This window comes from Vulpes lagopus, chromosome 3, assembly GCF_018345385.1.
Source record: "Vulpes lagopus strain Blue_001 chromosome 3, ASM1834538v1, whole genome shotgun sequence".
Classification (NCBI taxonomy): domain Eukaryota; kingdom Metazoa; phylum Chordata; class Mammalia; order Carnivora; family Canidae; genus Vulpes; species Vulpes lagopus.
In genome coordinates, this window is record NC_054826.1 from 15,231,181 (window position 1) to 15,256,428 (window position 25,248).

Sequence of the window (25,248 nt, forward strand, 5' to 3'; positions counted from 1 at the left end):
CAGGTATCATCCATAAATAGGAAAATCACTCAACAAATCATAGGGTATCCATATAATAGAATACTACTCAGCAACACATGAAATGAGTCACTGATACGACATGGCCAATAACTATGTGCACAGAAACCAAATAACCATATAACTATCCAAGAATGTATTGTAAATATGAGTACATTACTGAATAGATAAAATAATTCACAAAAGTAAAATAAAATAAAATATGTAACTGACAGTAACCTGAATTAAAGAAATGTTAAATTATCCTTACAAATACTGAGAAAATGGTTGAAAGGAAGTAAAATGAAGTAAGTGTCTCATCTTTAATAGGGTTATTCAAGCATATCATTTCCTTCTAAACTTGATTATAAAAGTAAATGATCATGTCTATGACTTTGGTAAGTATAAAATAAGAGGTACACATGTTTTGGAAAACTTTAGGTGCAATCATTTTCAGAAATAAAAAGAGGATGACTATTTTCTAGATTATTGGAAAAAATAAAAGCAAAACCAAACCATAGTTCATGTGGCAATAGATTTAAAAAAGAAGGTGCATAAAAAAATTGAAAAAAATTAGATTAAATGAATATAATGTTGACTGTTATCATTGGTGTATATTTCCAAATGAGACAAAATGACTTCTGTTGTCAAACAGATTATAGAGACTTAGGGTCCAACTCAGTTCCACTAGTTTCTTTATTGCATATCTCAGGTCACTAAGTTATGAATATGAATTAATAATCCCTGGGAGAGAAGATTTCATTTGTAGCATTTCCCATGCTTGTTTTATTATGTCTCATAGAACATACTTTTAAAAAGTGTTAAAATAATAAGCAATCTTAAAGTTGTTACTAAGACAGGATGTTCACTATTGTTGTTGCTATTTAATAGAAGTTATAATCAATGCTAGAAGACATCAAATAAAAATTGGATGGAAGGTGGAAAATTACTATTTATAGGCACCATGACTGCAAACTCTTATAACAACTAAAAATTCTTTTTTTTTTAAAATATTTTATTTATTTATTTGACAGAGAGAGAGCACAAGCAGAGGGAGAGAGAGGCAGATGGAGAGGGAGAAGCAGGTTTCCTGTCAAGTGGAGAGCCTGATGCGAGACCTGATCCCAGGACCTTGGGATCATGACCTGAGCCGAAGGCAGACGCTTAACCAACTGAGCTACCCTGGCCCCCCTAAAAATTCTTAAAATTAATTATGAGTTAAATAGGTAGAAAGACAATATATGCATATTAGTATTTTCCATAGTCCAGCAATATCAGAGAAAAGATATGGGAAAAAAGATCCATTCATAATGAAAAACAAAAATTATAACCCTAACAAATAACCCTAACAAAAAAATGTGCAGGATCTATTTGAGTAGAACTATAACATTTTAACAAGAAATGTAAAAGAAAATTCAAGTACATGGGTAGATGTTCAATGCTTCTTGATGGGCTGACTCTATTAAAAAGATGGTCAGTTCTTTTGTAACTGATCTATAGACTTAATGCATTGGGAGTTATAGACTTAACGAAGGGAGACTGTGTGTGCGTGCACATGAATATGCTTTTCTAACTCTTCAAAATCATCTTACAGTTTACCCAGAACACACTGACAAGAGTAGATAAATTAATTTTGAAAGTGAAAAGTGATGAGAGGATACATGCCCTACCAGTTTAAATGTTTCATAAAACTCCAAACCCATAGGGTGCTGACCCCAAGAACTGATGTATATATGACAATAAAACTAAATTATTCCGCAGTAGACAATACGATATGCATAAGAACCGAATATATAATCAAAGCATTGTTTATCTTAATGAAAAGGGATGAGTGATCTAGAACATTCCTTGCCCCTCATCATTCTGTCTCTGAACTACTGCAAACCACAGCCTCCCCAGTGGTCTCCTGCTCACATCTACTCCTCCTCCACCATCATTCCGCTCCCCCCTGGCACATACACACTCCATGTTGTATGCACAGGGGACATTTAGCATGTAGGTACATGTCCTGAATACGAACCTTTGCACATACTGTTTTTCTCTGCCCTAAGGGGCATCACCCTGTCTCTTCATTCTCAGCTAGAAAGTTGCTTCCTTCCAGAAACCTTCTCTTAACCCAACGTCCAGATTAGGTGCCTCACACGACCTCGTACTTCCCACAGAGCTTATAATGTGTCATATTATACTGGCCTGGCTTTTGTGTGTCTTCCTCATTAAACTACAAGCTCTGAGAAGGCAAAGCCATCCCTGTCTGATTCTCTGTTTTACTCCCAGTATGTAGCTTCCTGCCTGATAGGTAACACTAAGTATCGTTAAATAAACAGCTACAAAGTAAAACACTGATAGCCTTCAAGCCATAAAAATCTATTAAGTGTGTTTACCAAAAATACTTTACACAGAATTAAAAGACAAAATTGGGTAAAAATATGTATAATAAATATTATAGAAAATAAATATCCTTAAAATATAGAGTTCATTTTTTAAAAATTAAGACAATACTGAGAAACACAAATAGAAACCTTTTTTTTTTTAAGTAAGATTTCATTTATTTATTCATGAGAGACACAGAGAGAGGCAGAGACCTAGGCAGAGGGAGAAGCAGGCTCCTTGCAGGGAGCCCGATGTGGGACTCGATGCCTGGACTCCAGGATCACACCCTGAGCCAAAGGTCAGACGCTCAACTGCTGAGCCACCAAGGTGTTCCCATAAATAGAAATCTTGATGATGGACGTAGAAGGTAATTCAGAAAAGAAGACATGTGAAGGGTGGTAAAGGTATGAAAAAATAATTAGACCTGGTAATCAAAGAAATGAAAATTAATATTATTGTAGACTTATCAAATTGGCAAAATTAGTGCATTCCTATGAAGGAAGGTTAGGACGGCTTCAAAAACATGTTTTCAGAAAGTAGTGACACACATATAATTGACTATCATGTAACATTAAGTTTTATTTTTGATTATTTTTTTAATAATAAATTTATTTTTTATTGGTGTTCAATTTGCCAACATACAGAGTAACACCCAGTGCTCATCCCGTCAAGTGCCCCCCTCAGTGCCCGTCACCCATTCACCCCACCCCCCGCCCTCCTCCCCTTCCACCACCCCTAGCTCGTTTCCCAGAGTTAGGAGTCTTTATGTTCTGTCTCCCTTTCTGATATTTCCCACACATTTCTTCTCCCTTCCCTTATATTCCCTTTCACTATTATTTATATTCCCCAAATGAATGAGAACATATAATGTTTGTCCTTCTCCGATTGACTTATTTCACTCAGCATAATACCCTCCAGTTCCATCCACGTTGAAGCAAATGGTGGGTATTTGTCGTTTCTAATGGCTGAGGAATATTCCATTGTATACATAATAGCCAAACTGTGGAAGGAGCCTCGGTGTCCATCGAAAGATGAATGGATAAAGAAGATGTGGTTTATGTAAACATTAAGTTTTAAAAAGAACTTCTGAAAAATGTATATATAATATATTGCTCATTTCTCTTAGAAATGAGAGAGGAAAAAATTTTACCATATGTAAACAGTAATTTTTTTTCCTAGGGGGTGGGATATGGGTAATATCAATTTTCTTTATTCCATTTTGTAGTGCCAGAAAGAAGTAATTAAAATTTTAGGCCTCACCTACTCTACAATATGCTGGAGTGAACATGTGTATTCTTATGCAAAATTATCTCCTTAAAGGACCAAATAAAGTCAAACTTCCTTTGACTGATCTAAAAAACAGTTCTTCTCCTGGGGCAAAATAAGTCCTGGGTTAGGCAAATCAAAAACCAAACACTCAAAGACCAGTAAGTTACATACGACGCACAGTTCAGAACTGATCAGACTTGGATGATAAACCAACTAGTTGGCTTATTGCTAGATGTAATTCATGGAGATGGAAATACCATGTAGACGTGAAGGAAAATCAGGGCTCATGAGTTCCTCAACAGAGGGTAGTTAAATCTCTTTTTCGTCCTCCAAAGTATGTGCTTGACATCCCAAAGTACCAAAACTCATGGAGGGTGTCAATCATACCGTGTGGTACAACATTCATTTCCAAGCATTTCCCTAAGGAACGTCTTAACTGTGTGATGATACAGAGGCTTGGGCTACCGTCCAGGCTAGAATTTAAAAATCGTACTTAAGTGCATAGACATTGACTCTTGCTTCTGACAATATTCTCCACAGAGTAGCTGAGTGTTTTTTTTCCTAGATTGTTTCGTTTTGATTTTTTTTTCAAAAAAGATGAAACCTTAACTTTTTTTTTTTTTTTTATGATAGGCACACAGTGAGAGAGAGAGAGGCAGAGACACAGGCAGAGGGAGAAGCAGGCTCCATGCACCTGGAGCCCGACGTGGGATTCTATCCCGGGTCTCCAGGATCGCGCCCTGGGCCAAAGGCAGGCACCACCCAGGGATCCCGAAACCTTAACTTTAAACTTAATTTCTTCCCTAATTGGATGGTTTGATATTTCCTTTTAAAAATACCAACAGGATCATGCTACCCCTCTTCTTCAAATACCGTAAAGGCTTCTTGAGATTGTGTGTGGCCTGGCCTCTCTCTCATTCTCCAGCTTTTCCTTATATTTTGTTTCTCTGAGTCTCCTCTATTCCCCTACATTTGGCACGCTCTCTTCTACCTTGCAGACTTGGCAAGTGCTGTTCCTTTTGCTGATGAAACTCTTCCTTCCCATTTTGATGTTAGGTCAACCATCACTTTCTCACAGTTACTGTTTCAGTAAACAATGTACCTCCCTTTTGTTGTCCTTACCATACTTAACAAATGTACTTGAATATTTTTGGCATCTGTTTCCTCATTATACTACAAGCTTTACAAGGGAAGAGACCATTCTGCTCACTATTACTTCCCCAGCACTTAGCATAGTGTCTAAGTGGTTTGATGTGTTTGTTTCATGACTTTTGCAGGATTACTCCCAACGATGATCATGATAAATTTGACTTTGAAATTTCACACAGGACTTCTTTTTCTTTTTCTCATGTGGGGCTTCATCTCACGACCCTGAGATCATGACCTGAGCTGAAATCAAGAGTCAGAAGCTTAACCAACTGAGCCACTCAGGTACCCCTGCATAGGACTTTTAATGACAAGATAGTCCTTCTATAACTGATCTCACTAATCATGTTTACTTTTCCCCTTGGGGCAGGAGGACAGAGGAGAGAATTTAATGCAAAGGTAGATCTTCCCAGATTAGTAGCATAGCCCTTTCTGGGTAGCAGAGCTCATTCCAGAGTTACTTAGCCCATTGTACTAGATTATGTCCCAAATTTTCTCACCTCACAGAAATGTGATTTGTGTAAACTCTACATGGTTGGTTTCCATCACAAACTCTTACCAGAGGTCTTTGCTTAAATTTCTATAGGATCATTCCTAGGCAAAGCAGGGTGTTAGTTTTGTTTTCACTCTTTCAACCCTCCAGAAAGCTTAATTGTGGTCACAACTAAGATTTAAAGGGATTATAGAATGCATTAGTAGCCAGTTCAGAGTGTTTTGCAAGAGTCACTATTTCCTTTTCATGCGATCCATTTTGCTTTTCCAAAAATCATCTGGGCTTTCTCGATTTCTTTCCCACTTTCACATTTTTTTTTTTACTTTGTTGTCTGCTTCTGCAGTCAAAAGGTACAACTGGAAGGCTTTAGGAAGAGATAATGTGACCAGCCTGGGACACGCTGTCCTAGTCTAGTTACTACACTACAAGGACCCACACAGACGGGAAAGATTCAGTGATGGAGGCATATCATGATCACAGAGATGAGGGAGAAGGGATTATTTAAGGACAAATCATGAAGATCAGAGCTATTCAGTCTGCAAAAATAAAAGCTATCATAGGATATGGTGAATATCAAGAGACATAGGGATAGGGTAGACTTATTCCCCCTACTGTAATTATGTAAAATCTCATTGCATTAGAAAGGAAGGAGGAAGGGACTTACTACATTATCCATTAGATAGTTAACAAGAGACTTGTTAAGTCATGTTTGTTATAGACTACAAATACTGATAGAATAAACAAAGATTTCAAAAAATTCACATGATATGACAACAAATTCATGATGTAATATTGTCTAAATATTAATAGATCAAACAAAAATTTAGATAAAATCATTATGATGTGACAACAGTTTCAAAATGTATTATATAACAGTAACTAAAATATTAATAGTTTAAATGGAATTTAGTATAAATTAAATCTGCATAGTGACAGCAGATTGACACTGCAGTATTAAGAGAGTCCAGAACAGGGGTCAGCGAAATACAGCCCATGGGCCAAATCTGACCCCTTGGCTATTTTTGATAATGAAGTTTTGTTGGAAAATGGCCATACTCATTCATTTATGCACTGGCTGTGGGGCTGCTTTTGTCTGACTAGGGCAGAGCTGAATAGTTTGACAAAGGCTTTGTAGCTTGCAAGTCCTAAAATATTTTACTATTTGGCTCTTTACAAAAGAAGTTTGCTGATTCCAGGCTAAGACATATTAGGAATATGCTAATATTATTCATATTTGAGGTCCACATTAAGCAGGATGAAATACGTTCTTCTAGATGAACACTTCTTGGTTGGTGCAGGATTTTGGCTAGGGCAGCAATTCTGATAATCACACGAAAAGCCTGAAAAAAAAATGCCTATTTACCTGTCATTTGTTCTTATCTCTGGAGGTTTGGTAACCAAATTAAGGATTCTTCCTGAATTCTAGGGAGATGATGAGAAAATAGGCTTCTGATTGTATGTAACTCTTTTTGATGTTTTTCAATTTGGGGCTCCCCATCAACAAAGTATCATGAAATTATTGGGAAATGAAACTCAGAAGTATGAAATGATGTCATAAGGTCAATTGGAACTAAGGTTTGGGCGTCTGATTTTCAGATCAAAATACTGCACTTTCCTATACACTAAGTATATTAGCAGTGTTTTACCCACAAAGAAACTAAATTCACAGTCTTTGGAAATAGTGACATTTTTTTTCCCCATGAAGTTCCCTGGTATGAAATCAATTTGCATACATGTATTATGACATGACTTTGGTAATCACAACAGTTGCACTGTCTAAATGGTTATATAAGAGAACAACTTAGAAAAGCTGTGCCATTGTTGGGTGTTTTTGTTTCCACTTTGCCTAATGAAATACATTTTCGGGGACAAATTTTCACCTCTGGGCAAACGCCTTGATCCCTCTTCTGACAGCAGTGCCCAGAACATAGAGACCATTGTTAAAGGTGGAGTTTGTAGTTGCATGTAGTTCCCATGTGACATATGGATATCAGCTGGAGGGCACGGAGTTGCTATTTGGGGGATGACAGGGATTTTAAAATCCTTTCATATTTTCTAAAATATCATATGGATCCCTCTTCTGACAGCAGTGCCCAGAACATAGAGACCATTGTTAAAGGTGGAGTTTGTAGTTGCATGTAGTTCCCATGTGACATATGGATATCAGCTGGAGGGCAGGGAGTTGCTATTTGGGGGATGACACTATTAAAATCCTTTCATATTTTCTAAAATATCAAATCCCTTAGAGAATTTAAATTTTCTCTCAAAATTGAGGAGAAAAAAAGCCCCAGCAGTTAATGAACAAGATCTCAGCTTTGAGACATGATGGTTGAGCTCTTCAGGTACAGAGCTCTGACTCAGTCACCAAGTCCAAGTACGAGCTTTATTAAGGCCATTTCATTTTTAACTGTCATCAGCAATAATCAGTGTCATCCTTTCTCTCCCACTGTTTGCCCTCTGCCAGGCAAGTTCACCCACAAAAAGGAAGTCTCTATAGCAGCCGCCTACCTGCACAGAAGAAAAATTCCCGGAGAAGCTTAATAGTTTGCCTCTGAATACTGTCCTGGCTGCTTGGATAATCAGAGCTACCAATCACATTGTATGATAATCATGTCCTATTTGAAATTCATTGCTTCCAAAGGAGTATCAATGAAAAGCTTCAGTCAATGACCATTTTTGTAAAGTAGGTCTCCATGGAATACATTTGACACGTATTTCCCAAGTTTTCTAAGAACTTTGATGAGAATCCATAAGCACTGTTCATGTTCCACTTGAAGATTTCCCTAAGCTCCCATATGTGACTTTAATTTTAAAAGAAATCGACAACCTCTGAAGTTATTACACTTTAGTTGTGCCTTAGAATTCAAAGCCTTCCCTGGACATTGTTGATTCTCACCTTAACAGTACAGAATATTTTCACCTTGGCAGTACAGGATATTTGAAGCCCTGTCACTGCTGTTCCAATACCTATGTTAGTCTTTTGTAGACTTTTGCTATTGGACTCTACCTACACGGTTTGCTCACAAGTGGAAGTTTCCTTTTTATAGTATTAGTCACAATTACATTTAAGGAATTAGAAATATATGGAAAGAACAACAATATGAGAATTGAGAATAACAAGGGTCTAAAACTAATTGTCCCTTCTGGTGGAGTCGCCAGAACTAGTGCCACATAGCCACCAAGTCTGAGGCCCCCCCTGCGTGGCCAAAGGAAAGCAGGCATTTTTGCTTTTGTGATTGTTTGGCTTTCTACAAAACTCCTATCATTTCATCTGTCACAAATGGAAACAGACATGCTTTGTTAGGTTGGTTTTCAGGCCTAAGTGCCTGGGGCCCAGTTCCTGTAGAGTCCGGCCCCTGGCCATTCAGGCCTTTGTCCAGTCCAAGACCAGTCTGACGGGCTCTCTAGCATGAGTGGGAAGCTGTGTCTTCCCCAGCAATGTGATTTTTGCAGCACATTTCCAACCTTCCCCATTGTATTTGCAATGGTGCCATATATTTCCGAGCTTTTCCATTCGCCTTGGCTTTACTAGAGGAAGAACAGGTGCTTCTTTGCTTTCCTCATTTCTCAGAATTGCACATGGTCCAACCAGCTCTGATTTGCCTGCTGGCATCAAATGTAGGCCAACTGGAGAAAGTATATTTAGCTAATCTCTTAGCTTCATCTCTCTTGAGGAGTCTTCCTCAATGCTTATCAGATTTGGGTTCCAAAGGCCCATGCACTTCAACTGAGCGTCTGGCTATAAGAATGGTTTTGAAAGGACACCATTTGTGGTTGGGTGTACAAATAACCAAATCAACAAGCTTTTATCATTCCTGAGCCTTCCTTCTATGTGTGACACACTGCTCTAACCATCCAAACATATGGAGCCACAGGAGAAGGTCATGGGCTCATTTTGAGGGCCAAGCATAGATGAGGTGTTTCTCATCCATTACTGTACTCCATCCTCAAAGCGGTTGTGGAACGCAGGCCCTATCATCTCCATTTTTGCAAAGAAGACCTGAGGCTTGAGAGAGGCGTGGCAAACTTTCTATGGATCCTTCCTAGGCACAACTTTAAAGCTGATTCAGCAGAAAGAAGGAATATGCTGCTTTTGTACTCAGGTGAATTCTTTTATAAGGGCTGCCAACTAGAAGTGCCATGTTGGTCTGCTGATGAAGTGCAAGAAGAAGAGAAATGGTTGAACTGAATGGCACATATGGGATTTTGGAGGGATTACTGGCTCATTAATCATGCTAAGCTCAGACTCAACATTGTGTCCAATGCCCTTGGAATTTTGCCTCATTGACCTTACATTTGTTGATCTCCCCACTAAGTCATGAATTATTTGACGAAGGTGAAACTAACGACTCCCATGAACAGGGTGTTTCCTTAGTGCTGAGGGTTTTACATACACTTACCTTATCTTATTCTCCCAGCAACTGTGGAACAGATGTTTTGGTGTCCTGGTTATAGAGATGAGAAAGCCAGGCACAGAGGGGTGACTCCCACCCTGATACTTGAAAACTCTATCAAGATTATTTGTAAAATCACCATTGTAAGAACATGCCTACCAATACCCATACATGGGCATCTCATGTAATTTCATCTCCTCCTCTATACTTGTCAGATGAAACCTTCTCCAAAAATACTGCTATTCATCCTCTACTAGCTGCTCTGAATAATACCCTTGAGTTCAGACAGAAAGCTCCAGAACCAGTAAAGAATCAGTGCTGGTAGGATTGGGAGTTCAGCAATAGAATGCAGGCTCTGGCTTCAAGGAGTCACAGCATCTCAGCTATGAAGTGACTAAAAAAAGGAAATCTAGCCCATACTCATATACATAGTATGTCTTCATTAAAGCATGGCATATTTTTAATAATTATCCAGTAAGAGTGATTGCCTATGGGGACAACGCGGGGCTGTGAGATAGAAGAGAGAAGTATTTTTCAATGAACATCCTTTTGTACCTTCAATTTTAAAACTGTGTACAAAAATAAATATAATTTTAAAAGTCACAGATCTGAGCTCAGTATTATAGCTTCAGTGATGGTCTTTGGCATATAAAATCAGAAAAGTTGGCTAAGAGAAAACTAAAACTCTTCTAGTGAAACCCTGAATGAGACAGAGTCATCCTTATCATCAAACAGCTGCCATCACATTGCTCTGATGTTTGAATGACTTGATTTAAGGATATATTCACATTTAGTACATAGTCGCTCTCTCACTTTTTGCTGAATATTTAATCAAACCTGTCCAATAAAGGAGGAAGTTGCCTTATTGGTTTGAAGATGAATGTTTTTTAAGTTAAGCTATCTATAGGGTACTGAGCTACCTGGAAGATATTCAGAGATTGTTTCAAATGGCTTTCAAACTTTTTAAAATTAGTTGACGTCTCACTACAATCTTCCTAACTTAAAAAAGATGGGAGCCTAATGCAACTGTAACTATAGTTCTCTTTTTCCTTTGTAGTTTTGAATTTGGAAGTTAATACGACCATAGGAAATATCTGACATATATTGTGTAACATTTTAAAATTATACTTTTGTTGGAAACCAAACAGTGGAATGAACAGATTTATGACTTCAATACATAAATTCTACACTTCCAATGAATGCATGTCAGTTTCTATAGAAAATTACCCTACAACAATTGGAGCAGAAAAAGAAAAGGCCTTCTATTTAACTGAAATATATAATAAGTTAAAACTAACAGCATAGATGAATTTTTACAATTATTGCCTCTATCGTTATTGCTGAAGAATTCATTAAAGGAGAGAAAGAAATTTTAATGCATTTCTTTGTATAAAACTCAATTCTGTTCAATTCGTTGCTGATACTACCAACAGGAAAGGAGGAAGGTCTGTTACTTTCACACTGAGTACTGGAAAACCAAGAAACTTGAGAGAATTTTCTGGAAGTAGATAAGCAGTAGAAGGCAGAGAAAACAGTGTGGACTACTGTGTTCCCCAGGATTATCTCACTTCTAATAATGAAACTCTGGAGAGAATCTTCAATATTTTTAAAGCAAAATTGGGTTAACAGATGAGTTCATGACCATCCTGTTGTCGTTAGCTTCTAAAGGCCAGCCTCAGATGATCCTGAGGAGCAACCAGAATTTGTTGTACAGCTTACTGACAAACTGTGAGTTCCTTCTTTTTTATTTTTTTGAGACGGGACAGGTAAGTGGGTGCAACCCAGGAGCTATGAGTGGTGGGCAGGAAAGGAAGTGAGAAGAAAAGAGGGCATTTCAGGAGAGTCCTCCGGCGTTGGCAACTTTGTCCAGCCAGCTCCCTGGGTGGGTGGTTCTCCTCCCACCTTGGCTGAGTGGTTCAGATGTGCAATGCTCCCGGAGAGGGGCTACATCATCCAGTCTCCAAACTGGGGCATTTCCTCTGCAGTTCCACCCCTGGAGGCCCTGCCCTGCCAAATCACCTCCTAGTACCTTGGGGTTTTTGCAGGAGAAAGAAGTCTGATTCTGAAGGTAGAGGCTTCATTTATGTAAAAAAGAGTGAAGAGGAGATGGGGAAAGCAGCACAGCTTAGTGACTGAGAACTCAGAGCTCTGCAGTCAGACTTGGTGCAAAACTTGGACTGGGTGAACTTGGGTAGAGGACTCAACCTCTTTTTTTTTTTTTGCCTCAGTTTCTTCATTTACAAAATGATAATAATAAGAGTACTCATTCAAAGGGTGACTGGGAGGATTAAATGTGAAAATCTTAAAACAATGTCTTATATGTAGTAGTGCTCATTAAATGCTTGCTACTATGATGTCACCATTTACATGGAGAAACTGACCAATGGCAAAAAGCTGTGTGTAAACGTCTGACGGCATGAAGGATTCAGTAAACACAGACAAGGTGTCAAAATACTCAGAAAAAAAAAAGAGAGATAAACTTAGCAATATGAATGTGATATTTCCTGCATTTATAGAAAGCACAGGAACTAAAAACAACAAAACCCATCACAACAGTCTTATGAGACAGGATGACATTTTTAGGGTCAGGAGGTAAAAAGCAGCAAATTTCTCCCGGGATAGGAATTTGATTTTTTTTTTCTGCTTAAATAAGGTAAGGTGAAAAACCCTTAATGTTTCCAAATAGCATTAGATGTTACTCTATTTTAACTCAAGACCAGTGGCCTGAGTAGGGATGGGGCAGGAGCAATGATCTCAGACGACTAGGTCTGCCATCACTTGCTGGCCCGAGCCACCTAGGACACATGCTGGTCCCACCTCCAAAATCGCTCCTGAATCCCACCCTTCTATGCTGCTGCTCCTATCTCAGCTGATCCATCCTCATCTTCTGCTGTACCTGCCACATTCTCCCTCTGCTTCCAGTCCACACTGCATTCCCCACACAGAAGCCTGAGAGATCTCTAAAATGCAATATAGAACATATTATTCCCTAATTTCCTTTTATTTCCCCCCTTCCCCCTATGATCATGTTTTTTTTTTTTTTTTAATTCCACATATGAGTGAAGTCATATGATAATTGTCTTTCTCTGATTGACTTATTTCACTTTGCATAGTACCCTCTGGAGATAAACCATCAGAGACTTTTAATTCTAGGAAACAAACTGAGGGTCGCTGGATGGAAGGTGGGTGGGTGGGGATGGGGTAACTGGGTGATGGGTATTAGGGACAGCACGTGATGTGATGAGTGCTGGGTGTTATATGCAACTGATGAATCACTAAATTCTACCTCTGACTCTAGTAATACACAATACGTTAATAAATTGAATTTTTTAAAAAGAACACATTATACTCCTTAAAGTACTTAAAATCCTAACTCTACCCCATGACCTCCAGCCCCCTGGGCTGTTTTCCTGCCTGATGCTCCCTCCCTTCCTCGTTGAGATCCAGCCACACTGGTCTCCTTTCCGTTTCCTGAACATGTCAAAACCTTTCCAATCTCAGAGCTTCCAAGCTTGTTGTTCCTCTACCTGGCCTTCCTCCTTCCTGATCTCTGTGTTGCTTTAACACTGATGCGTTAGCTCAAATGCCACCACTTCAGAGAGGACAACTCTTGTAATCCTACCAAAACAGCACACATCAGACTCCACTCCCTTTATCGCCCTTTATTGGTCCTCAAAGCACTAATCAACTTACTGGATTTTTACTTACTGGTTTCTTAATGTGGATATCTGTTGCCCCTCACTGGACTGTAAATTCCAGGATAGCAGGAACTTTATCACTTTCTCTGCAGGTCATGTAACAGCCTCAGGCTGTAGTAGACCCTCTGTATTATTTGAGTCTACTCTCTGCAACCTCCTTCACAATTTCTCATCTTCTAATTCTGCAAGCTTAACACTCCAGAAAAGTCCACTGCTACATCATCCCCTTTCTCCCCTGCCCTCCAAATCTAGTACAAACACTTGGTTGCTTTTTTGGCATTAATACAACCTTCTGAGAATGTGTGGAGTCTCACACTTAACTAAGCCCTGGATAATTACTCTCAGATTGGTTCCACAACCATTTTCTGTGTCCTAGGTTCTTCTATATTTGGGTGACTTGTAATTGTCTCTTTCCAAACTAAAATTCATGACTCACCTAGCCTACGCTGGGGCTGGTAGCCTCGGCATCCCAAGCAATTTCTCGGGGCTGAGAGGGTTTTACACCACCTAGTTAGTTCCTGGCCAATTCACTTTGTGAAGTCTATCCAATGACAATCCCTGGAGAAGACTGTGTAATTATATTTTTTAATAAGGGTGTGAACAAGAATGGAGTTAATTGGCTTTAAAATGGCTGAGAGAGGAAAGCAAGTGTTGCTAAAGATCAACATAGCCATTGGGCAATTTAACGCACCAGTGGCAGAAAAGCTTAACCTCTATCTTTCAATCTCATAATTATCAAGCTTCTGGCAATCTGATCTCCAAACTGCACTTACAGAAATTTTAATCATGAGACTATGTAGGACATTCTGAGTTTGGAGTTAACATCACTTAATATGATGTAGAAACTATGTTTCCCAAAGTAGAATGACAACACCAATATGGTTTGCATGGTTCTTGGGGGTCATGTGACCTAAGGCAAGACAAAAGGAGAAATATAAATACGTAATTAAGATTTGGATCTTAGTCGAGCGGTAAGATCAGCTTTTACTGATGAACATTATAATCACCAGGAGAACTGTAAATAAATACGGACGCCCAGGCTCCATTCCCAGAATCTTGATCCAGTGGGTCTATGAGTGGGGCCTGGGCATCTGTATTTTTAAAGCTCCTGAGATGATTGTCATGAGCAAATATTCTTGAGGACTACCATTTTAGAGTTCTGCTTTTTGCTATAACTGAAGATCTTAGAAATTGTTCTTAAATCAGTAATGGGCTTAGAGACAGAGACAAAGAAAGTAACCATGTGGGAATGGTGCAAAATTAACTGCTCTTCTTGTCCTAAAGAAGCTGTAGTGCCCAGACTCTAGCTTTTTTTCACTATCTTTCATAAAGTCCTCCCAGCCTCACCATTGCCAACAAATCCAGAAGTTCCCAAAACACATAAAGCATTCTTTAAAAATGCAGCTGTAAAAATTATTGGGCTTTCTTCTCTTTTTTTCAGGTGTGTAACAAAAATCAATATCCTTTCAGTGAACAGGAGCTTCAGAGAGCAATTAGAACAGCCCAGAAGCTCTGGGGCTAAGGAGCCTTCACGTCCCAGAGGTAGGACTGGAGAAGCAATAATATGCATGGCCAAACTTTCACTGGAATAGGAGCTCCTAGATCACAGGGATGGGCCTCCAGGGACTGCTGGGGCTGCCTATGTCCTACTGACATTCAGCATCACGGTGCTGCCGCTCAGGCCAACTTGTCATCTTTCACCTACTGATCTGTAACACTGATTCATTCATTGAAGAAATAATATTGCTAGGACAGAGTATTCTAACATCAACAGGAGACTGGGCTGGCTTGCTTTGGGAGCCAAACAAGATATGAGGAATTCAGTGGCTGAGAATTCTAATTTCACTTTTGGTGCCAGTTAGTCTCAAGGCCCAAGGCAAGTAATTAAACTCTATTTCCCAATTTGTCAAGTTGGAGAGGTGAGAGAAGGTTACAGATTATTGTAAAATGGCTTCTGTGGGCATAAATGGGCCTGATAATAAAGCCCTTCGCTAAGATAACACAAAGCCTGGTGGCTGTGAGATACCAACTGCCCCACACTTAGCTAGGATTAACTATAGTACACTGCAAAAACACACAGAGGAAGGAAATAAGCAGTGCATTACAACTTTTAGCCGCACCCAAGTGGATAGGATCACTATGAACAATTATCTGTGAATTGAAAAGACTCCATAGAAATATACATGGATAGGGGCGCCTGGGTGGCTCAGCCGGTTAAGCATCCAACTCTTAATCTCAGCTCAGGTTTTGATCTCAGGGTCATGAGTTGAAGCCCCATGTTGGGCGCTGTGCTAAGTGTAGAGCCCATTTAAAAAATAAATAAATAATAAATATACATGTATATCAAATTTCCTTAAAGACCACACATCTTGACTATCTTTAATCCCCTTTAAAATACTGCCCTTTAAATTTTATTTCCCATGATTATGATCTTAAAAAGCCTTGTGTTTTTTTGTTTTTTGTTTTTTTGCTCAGCGGTTTCCCACTCTGAGTCAGAATATTCACTTTAGAATATTCTGGGGAATTTAAAAAAAAATCAACACAACAATAATACTGATACCCAGTCTCTCCTCCTAAGCTGATTAAATGAAAACTCTGGGGATGGGGCTGTGGCATCAGTATGCCTGTAAAAGCTTCCTTGGCGATGCCAAGTGTACCTTTCACAACACCAAACCCTCCCTGCACATTCCCATTGTCGCACCACTTGTGCATGTTCCCTTTCTGGCGATGCCCTCTCTCCCATGTCCATTTGTCTTAGACCTTGTTTTATGTCCTTCAATGTCCATCTCGTACCTTGCCTTTCTCAGGCACACTGCCCTCTGGAATCTCTAAACTCTATTCCATTCACCTAACACCTGAAGAATATTTTCTGACATTGCTCCTGGTGTTTTACATTTACACCCATCTTCTCGATCATGTGCCCCTCCAGAGCAAAGACCTCTGTTTTGTTCTGTTATTTTCTCTACGGAGCTAGCACAGACTTCTTGGCCTGGAAGATGCCAAAAGACATGGTTGTCGTTGATGTAGATATTTTAAAATTCACTTGTGCTCTGCTTCTCACTGTCATTTCCCCCTAGATGTAGGTTAAAAGTAAAAATAAACAAACACTCCTTGTATATGTGAAAGAACATCTCATCTAGTGCTTTGCTCAAGCCCCGGAAAGGAAGCTCTTCCCCACAGATGGATGTCTCCCATCCTCAGGTCATCATGATAACCATGGCCAACATCTGTACAGCACGTTTCTTCATGAGCATTTTATGCGGCACGATCTCATCAACTCTGAACTTACTACGGGATTGCTGGGGGCTGGGGGGGGGGGCTCAGGCTGAGGGTAACACACAAACCAGCAGACAAAGCAAAATCAGACAAAGTAGAATCCAGGCTTCAGTTATCCCAGAGGCTTCCTCTAACAACTTCGGAATCTGACTGCTCTCCCCTTGGGCCACATGAAATTGCAGGACCAAATCATACCTTTACTTTGGTGACAGAATATTCAAGAGTCGCTTTAGCTAGCAGACAAAAGAAACCAAAATGGCTTTCTGTGATAATCTTGGAGCAGTCCTTCTGGAAACTGGGACTGTGTATTGTTTATGTAAGCAAAAGGACAGAGTGGGAGAAACATTATCAGCCAATGAGATGCCTTATTTGATGGGCGTTACACTCAAACATAAAGCCCTAGCTGTCTCCTAATCCAATTTTACAAAGTGCCAGAATGACACACTGTCCTGGAAAGTGACTTTAGGTAAACCTAAATTTAGATTCAAAATGACCCATTGGGGGGCACCTGGGTGGCTCAGTGGTTGAGCTTCTGCCTTTGGCTCAGGTCGTGATCCTGGAGTCCTGGGATCAAGTTCTGCATCAGGCTACCCACAGGGAGCCTGCTTCTCCCTCTGCCCGTGTCTCTGCCTCTTTCTTTGTGTCTCTCATGAATAAATAAATAAAATCTAAAAAAAAAAAAAAAAAAAAAAAAACCAAAGGAAAAAAAAAAAAGAAACAAAACCAACCAAAATGATCCTTTGGTCATAAAATGTTAGAAAACTTCTTGAGATTTGCCTGATGGGTAAGACTTGAGAAGTCTGAGCCAAGAATAGAGAAAAAGTCATGTTAGGAAGAAGGGAGGCAAGTTTCCTATCATATATTTGTCAACTCATTAGTCTATACCAGTTTTGTTAAATGCAAATACAATGCGAGTCAGATATGCAATTTAATTTTCCCTATTAATCACATTTAAAAAATTAAAGCAGATGAAATTAATTTTAATTGTCTATTTTAGCTAAACCAGTGCATCCAAAATATTACCATTCTAACATTTAATCAATATAAAAATTAATGAGGCGGGGTTTTTTCTTTTTTTTTCTTTGGTTCTAGGTCTTTGAAATCTAGGGCATGTTTCACACTTAGAGTACATCTCAGTTTGGACTGATCATATTTCAAGTACCCGGTCGTCACACATGGCTAGTGCTACTGCGCTACACAGTGCAAGTTGAGACACACACTGGAATTTGGGGCATGAGATAGAAATTGGCTGTCAGCATTTAGTCACCTAAACGTACTTTTCCTACTCTCCTTCTCTTAGTTCCTTGCTATCTTCTGAAAGAGATTATCTCAAAGGCCACATACTGTGTTAGCAAAAAAGCTTTAGGTTTTGGAGCCAAACAGACTATGGGATTTGAAGACCAGCTTTGTGACCTTGAGCTAGCTGCTTACCTTGTATGAATTTTGGTTTCTTTCCTATCAAAGGGAGACAAAAATAGCTAACTCTCCAGACTGTTGGGGAGGTGAAATAAGATAGGCAGTAAGTCCAAAGCACAGCCTAGAAGAGTATGGTAGGCAGCCAATCGAGAATTTCCCCTACATAAAACCCAAATTGATTTTCAAGGCACCATCTCATTATATTTGAGGCTCTACTGCTTCATTTATTTCATTTCCAGATCTTTCCCTGGAGGTGTTTCTGCTAAGGCAGCCCTTTCACCAGACCTTCACCAGGCTGGCTCCGTCTTTTTATGCAAGTTTATGTTCAAGGGTGACCTTTTTGTAGAAATCTCCTTGGTTGCCCTATTTCAAATTGCCTCCAAGCCCTGTTACTCTTGAGCCCCTAGCCTCTCTTTATTTTCTTCATAGCATTTCTCAGTATCTGAAATTATCTTATTTCTGCATTTGCTCACCTGCCTCCTATCTGTCACTCTCTGTAGCACACAGAAGCACCACAAAAAGCAGGGACCTTGTCTGCCTTTTCCAGAGCTCAGCAAGTATTTGTTGAGTCAATAAGTGAACGAATAAATGCTTCACACAGGGAACTAACTGTAAATGGTGTCCTGATTCTCAAAGTAGTAGAGAGTGAAGTGAACCTTTCAGAGTCGTTCAGAAACTAGTGGGCCAGAGCCAGCCTTGCCTGCCAAGGCCTGGTGTTGCCTAACTCGACTCTCCCAGCTGGATTTGGAAAGGGTTGGGAAGATCACAGGCCATTTCATTGTCGCCGCCTATTAATATGTATCACATGCGAAGTATATGTTCATACCGTTTAAATCATCTAGAAGATTTGGCCATTCCTGCTCTAAATGCTCTGAAGAAGAAGAACTGGGTTGGGACCCAGTTGGCATGATGTAACCTTCTGATGCCTGGGAGCTTGGCAGCACTAGGCAGTGTGAAAAGAGTGAGCATCAAAAATCCGGTAGACCTGGGCTTTCATCCTGGTTCTGCCTTTTAGCTGCTATGCAGCCTGGGCAAGTCACATAAATTTTTATAAGTTTCCATTTATCTGTAAAGCTTTAACTGATAATTCATACCCTGCAGTGTTGCTAGGAGAATTAATTGAGGTTATGTAGTCAAGTGCTTAGGCCATCTTGAAGGTTCAGTGAATAGTAGATATGAGTCCTGTCACCTTTGCATGCAACAATGCCCTGCGAGAATAAAGACAATTCTCTTTACAGAGACAGTTCCATCTTTGGAATAGCTACTTTGAGGGTATCCAATTTCCTCTTAGGATTCTGGTATTTCTTTCCACATCTCAATGTCATCCAGCTTCTTGCAGCTGAGGGGCCAGGAGCAAAGAAAGAGATAGAGAGGGGTGCCTGAGTGGCTCAGTCAGTCAAGCATCTGCCTTTGGCTCAGTTCATGATCCCCGGGTCCTGGGATCGAGGCCTGCATCGGGCTCCCTGCCCAGCAGGGCGTCTGCTTCTCCTTCTCCCTCTGCCTGCTGCTCTGCCTACTTGTGAAGGTGTGCACTCTCCTCTCTCTCTCTCTCCGTGTATGTCAAATAAATAAATAAAATCTTTTTTTTTTTTTTTTTTAAAGAAAGAGACAGAAGGGGAGAGATATAGAGACACAGGATAAGCTGAATTGGCTATATCTGTGCCACACTTCGGACGATGACAGTGGAGACAATTCTCTTTACAGAGACAGTTTCTAGGGTATCTGCAGAGGGATGCAACCATGAGACCTCTTCAGTGTCCACACAGAGGTGTTTGTCACTACAAGCAGAGAGCTAGCTATTTCGTGTCCAAGATCATGGGCCCAAAGAGAATTGTGAGGAAGAGTGGAGAATCCATGTCAGTCTGGACACATTTTACTTGCTGGCAACACAGAGTGCTGTGCTTGACAAAAGTGAAGCAGTAAAGCCAGCTGTGTATTCTGAACCCACCCTTTGTCTTTAAGAATAATTAGACCAGAATTGACTTTACTCATTCTTTTGCTGACACAAGCCCCATGGAAGAGTAAGCTGCTCTAAAAAAGCATGAAACTATTTAACACTTACTTAACCTCCCATTAATTAATATTAATAAGAGCAGCTTACTACTGACTATAAACCAGGCATTTCCATTTCTCATTTTCCGTTTTCCCAACATCTATACAAGAAAGGAGGCATTGTTCCCCATTTTACAAAAAGGGAAAGTGAGGCTTGCATTAGTTCAGTGATTTGTCCAAGTGTGGGAGCCAAGATTTGAAGCCCAGTCTGTTGGGTTCCAAAGCTCCATGTGTCCTCTCCTGTATGCTGCTGGCACTGCCAATGGAAGACTCGGGTCTCCTAAGATGGGAGTTCCTAGTACTTTATTATTTTTTTTTCTTTTTGGGGGGGTCGGGGAGAGGAGCAGAGAGAGAGGAAGAGAATCTTAGGCAGGCTTCATGCTCAGCACAGAGCCTGACAAAATTCAGTCAGATGCTTGACCAACTGAGCCACTCGGGTGCCCCAAGAGGAGTCCTTAGTACTTAGTAAAAGAGAAGTGCATAGGTCCAAAAGAACACTATTACTACCCTTTTTATGCACAGGGGAGCAAACAGCACTTTGTTTCCTTTTTTAAAAAAAGATTTATTTATTTAATCATGAGAGAGAGAGAGAGGCAGAGACACAGGCAGAGGGAGAAGCAGGCTCCGTGCAGGGAGCCTGATGTGGGATTTAATCCCGGATCCTGGGATCAGGCCCTGAGCTGAAGGCAGATGCTCAACTGCTGAGCTACCCAGACATCCCAGCACTCTGTTTCTAAACAAAGCTTTGGCTCCACTGTCTGACATCCAGCTGGGTGACCTGAAGATTGAGACAGTGACTTTCTACAGGTGGCTCTTGAGTGCTGTTTATAGGACTACAGACTCCAGAGGCGAGGACCTCACCTTGGGAAAGTCATGAAAAGTTTGTGAGGAAGGTTCCCCAGGAGGCAGGGACGGGTGAAGTCTCTGGGGAACAGTATGACACGAGTGCTTTCTCCTTCAGCAGCATGACTGACTCCAGACCCCACCTGAAGGCTACAGGTTACTTCCATAGCCAACGCAGCTGCCAGCAGAGGTTAGGCTGGGTGATCTTGATACAAAAGGTCCTCAAAACGAAGGAAAGGAATATTTATCTGGGATTCAGGCCCAGTCTTCAGGGAGTGCCTTCAAACCCTGAGGGACTGCTTGCAAAACTTTATGTACATTCCATAAGAACATTCCCCCCCCCCCCAATAAAAACCAGAACATCCCCCCCACCTTGGGAGAAGGCTCACAGCTAATTCTCAAAAGGACTCACGATTCCCAATTTTTAAGAACCACGAAAATCAAAAATTTCATCTTCTTCCTTAGGCTCTTCAGCACTTTTACCCCGTCTCCATCTACACGCGCATATAAAGCACACAGGGCATACACACCTGTAATGTGTAATGGGACATACACAAGTGTGACTAATTTCCCTGCATGTTGCAAAGAAAGCCGGAGCCCGGAGAGGAGGCCCGCCCTGCCCGCGAGTTTGCAGCGCCCGAGGCTCCGCTGGAACAGCAGCGCTCGCCGGGGGAGGCTTCCCAGCCAACTTGGTGAACCACACACGAGCCTGCCCGGGTTAGTGACAGTGTCCGGCAAACCTTCACAGGCCCGAGCTCGGAGAACCCAGATCGCTTCTTACCAGGGCACCGCGCGCTGCTTCCCGGGCACACAGGGAGAGGCGGCCCCGCCGGCCCCTCCCGCCGCGCCCCAGGCGCCTCCCCGGTCCTGCGGTCCCGCTCGGCTCCGCTGCCGCTGCCGCTGCCGCTGCCCCCGGGGCTGGAAGGCCTCGCTCCCGGCCCCGCCTCCGGGCCCGCACCCGCGACGCCTGAACTTTCCCCGCGGAGTGTGCGCCGCGAGCCCGCGGGCATCGCCTCACCTGCCCGAGCCCCTGCCCGCGGCTGCTACCACCATCCCCATCACCATCACCATCACCATCACCATCATCATTATTAATTTTCCCTTTTCGGTCTGATGTAAAGAATTGCCACTGCGGGGATCCCCCGGTCGCGCCGACACTGCGTCTCCGGGGCGCATCTCAAGATGCCTTTTAAAAAAGAAAAAAAAAAAAAAAAAAAAGGGAAAAAAAAAGCCCCACGCGTGCGGCCGGGAGGGGAGGGGCGGGGGCGCCTTCTCAGCGTCGCCCCGAGGGGACGCCCGGCTCTCGCGCCTGCACCTGCACCTGCGCCTGCACCTGCGCCGCCGCCCCGCGCCGCGTCCGGGAGCCCCCCGGGGCCGCAGCCCGGGCCTCGAACCCGCGACCCCCGCGCCGCGCGCGCGCTGCCCCGGCCGCTCTCCCGCCTCCAGCCCGCGGGCCGCCGCGGCTACTCACTCGGGCCCGGGAGCCTCGTCGGCCGGTCAGTCCGCGGGCGCCGCCGCACTGGGACGCGGGGATCCGCCGAGCGCGCGGGGCCGCGCCGCCGACAGCGGGTACGGTCCGGAGAGACGGAGCGGATCGTGCGAGGCGGCGGGGCGGGGCGGGGCGGGGCGGGGAGGGGCGGGGCGGGGCGGGGAAGCCCGGGCGCCGGGCGGCTCGGGACCTCGGGTCCCCGGCCGGTGGCTGCGTGGGAAGCGGCTCAACTCGGTGCACTTGTTCACTCTTTCTTCACTGGAGGAGGAGCCAGTGTTGCAACCTTCATGTTCCTTGCTGGAGGCAAAACAGTGATTTTCTGCAGCAGGCGAAATGTCCAGAGCCTGCCAGTTTTACGAGGTGAGGGAGGTGCTTGGGGGGGGCAGGCATCAGCCAGGGCGCAGAGAGGAAATGACCGATTATTCCAGATGGGGGGGGGTGCGAGGCGAGGGCCGCATATACCTCCCACTGAGGCTGCCCGCGAATACCAGGGGCGAAACAGGAATAAGCCGAACACATCGATGACCTCGAGGACGGCATTCCCCCTCGCAGGCGACAGGTGTCACAGTTCTTTCCGCCTTTCTGGATAACAGGCCCTTGGCAACATTTGATGGGGGGGGGGGGGGGGGCGGGGATGGGGGGAGGTGAATCTCGCCTTCCCCGACCAGAAGGAGGGGTCAGAGTGAAAAAGAAAATAAACAGTCAGTGACCTAAGCAGGGTTTCGCTTTCTTTTCCATCCCCCCAAAGCCCACATGTCCAGGGGGCCGTGTTTCTTTTCCGCCGCACACGGAGTATATATACCAAGATACAGGGGGTAGGGCCACATTTTTGTTATTTTTTTTTTCCCCGCACATGTAAGAATTTATTTTTTTCCAACAGGGTTTTTTTTTTTTAATTTTTTTTTTAATTTGGTAATAACAAAACTGTGCGCAACCGCTACCTTTTTCTCTTGCCAGAAAGTCCTGAAACAGATAGCAACTGCCCTGAATCAAATAGTTCTCCCTCAATTAGTAAGTTGCTGCTGTGTGTTTGATGCCATTGATTAGTACTGCAGCCGATGGTTTCAGAACCCCGGAGGAGTATCAAGGAGGTATTCTAAAGGGAGACTCTCAAGTTTCAAAACCAGAAGTTACTGGAACTCTGGGCTTTCCTCCTTTGAGGCCACTTTTGCTACCATCCCGGAATTACTGGCGAGTGATATTCATTGGCGGCCACTTGCCAGGATGCAGGAAGACGTTAGAAATCCCGGGATGCTCTGGTGATCCTTCTGGACTAGAGACCCCCAGGTAGGCCAACCCGACCATTCCTGTTGAGCAGCAGGGCCCTAGGCTCCATCTGGTTCTCCGCGTCTAGAGGGAGATGCATCTTTCACGCACAGCCGTCACCTGCTTCTGGTGATCAACCAGGTACATTTGCCTTGGCTCTGGCGGCCACAAAAGTATGCAAAACTCCTATTTATTTCCCAAACCACTGGGTGACATGAGATCTTCAATGACAGAAGATTTCTGTATGACCTTTGCAAGGATTACTCAGTTTTCTTGGAGCTGTTCTGGGCAGGCAACGTGAATCGCTGGTGAGAAAAATAGCACTCTGGGTAAGTGCAGACTGGCAGCTCTTGGAAGGTAGGGACCCCGCTGTCCCACCTCGAGGTTGGTGTCAGCTGCAGGCAGCTCAGCTCACCTGTGCTCCTGGCTTCCAGCAGGTGACAGATGGGTTGTTGAGTGACTAATGCATCATCTCACTTGGGAGAGAAGGGCAAGGCTGGCTTTCTGCTCTGTGGTGTGGTGCGCAGGTACTGTCCCTAAGCCACCAGCGTTCACTGTTAGGGAATCACCTGGCTTCAGCCTTCCTCAGATGATGCAGGAAGCCTGGGTCTCTACTCCCTGTGCCCCCGCTGGTTCCCCCTGCCTCCTCCTCATCTCTGCACTAACACGCTCAGGCCCCCTTTGACTTGTCTCCATCTGAGGATGACACAGATGTGGACCTGCTCTGCGTTTCCTCCAAGCTGCTCCTTCCTCAGGCTGAGTCCTGGGCCCTACCCCTCGCACTGCCTCCAACACCCTGCTCCGTAACCGAAGGCTTTGGGTCTGGGTTTGAGTCCCTGCCATTCACCTGGCTTTAGTTGCCTCCCTGTAACTAGGATGCAGTCCTGTATGCCTCAAAAGTAATAATAATGGTGGTTATTAATCACCAGGAAAAGAAATAATATTAATGGTCATAGCATCTGTAAAACGCCTGGCAAATAACAGAAAGCCTAGAAATATTAAGTTCTTTTTTTTCCCCCTTTCCTCTTTTTTACCACCTTCTTAGAATATTTAATCTCCTCTCCCTGTGGGCTTCTTCATCTAAGCCTACAACATGCTCATATCTGCCTTGATGCTGGTAACCCTTTGGGGGCTTTACCAAGTTCTGATAACTTTTATTAATCTAGTTCACTCCAGTCTGCAGCTGTCAAACTTAGTGGGAAAGAATGAGCTACAGTCCTCAGCTTCCCTGACTCATCACACCTTCCATGCCTTCCACCATTGGTTCGCTACCTTGGCCACAATCGTCTGAGGAGTGTTTCAGAGCCACTGGGTCTGGGTGTCACTTGAAGAGCGTCTAATGCAGGAGGTTTAGGGTGAGGCCTTGATTCTCTGTTTCTCTAGAGATACACAGGCAGGGTAGAAAAGGACTGCCAAATCCACGTGTGCACCCCGGCTTCCAACACCGCATGCTACTCATCCCCTGCTCTCTGAGGTGTGTCATCCGGGCCTCTCTGCACTGCCCTGCCCCCCTCCTCCCTTCATCCTCCTGAAGCTGTC

At 42.8% G+C, this 25,248-nt stretch overlaps 2 protein-coding genes across 4 annotated transcripts in view; both read right to left on the reverse strand.

Annotated features, from left to right (window-relative positions):
• Window positions 1–22,526, reverse strand: part of PRLR (prolactin receptor) — a 172,479-nt gene extending 149,953 nt beyond the window's left edge. For 2 of the 3 annotated variants that reach the window (XM_041749393.1, XM_041749391.1), the window contains exon 1: window positions 22,426–22,526. The gene's annotated coding sequence lies outside the window, so the exon portion shown is untranslated. The remainder of the gene's footprint in view (window positions 1–22,425) is intronic. The other variant, XM_041749383.1, reaches the window with a different exon arrangement.
• On the reverse strand, window positions 18,783–21,975 carry LOC121487545 (voltage-dependent calcium channel gamma-8 subunit-like). The gene is made up of 2 exons (XM_041749394.1): window positions 21,736–21,975; window positions 18,783–19,267 (listed from the first exon to the last, which is right to left on the reverse strand). Exons 1-2 carry the CDS (start codon window positions 21,962–21,964, stop codon window positions 19,245–19,247), a joined length of 252 nt encoding a protein of 83 aa, XP_041605328.1. The 5' UTR covers window positions 21,965–21,975; the 3' UTR covers window positions 18,783–19,244.
• Window positions 22,527–25,248: the final 2,722 nt, after the last annotated feature.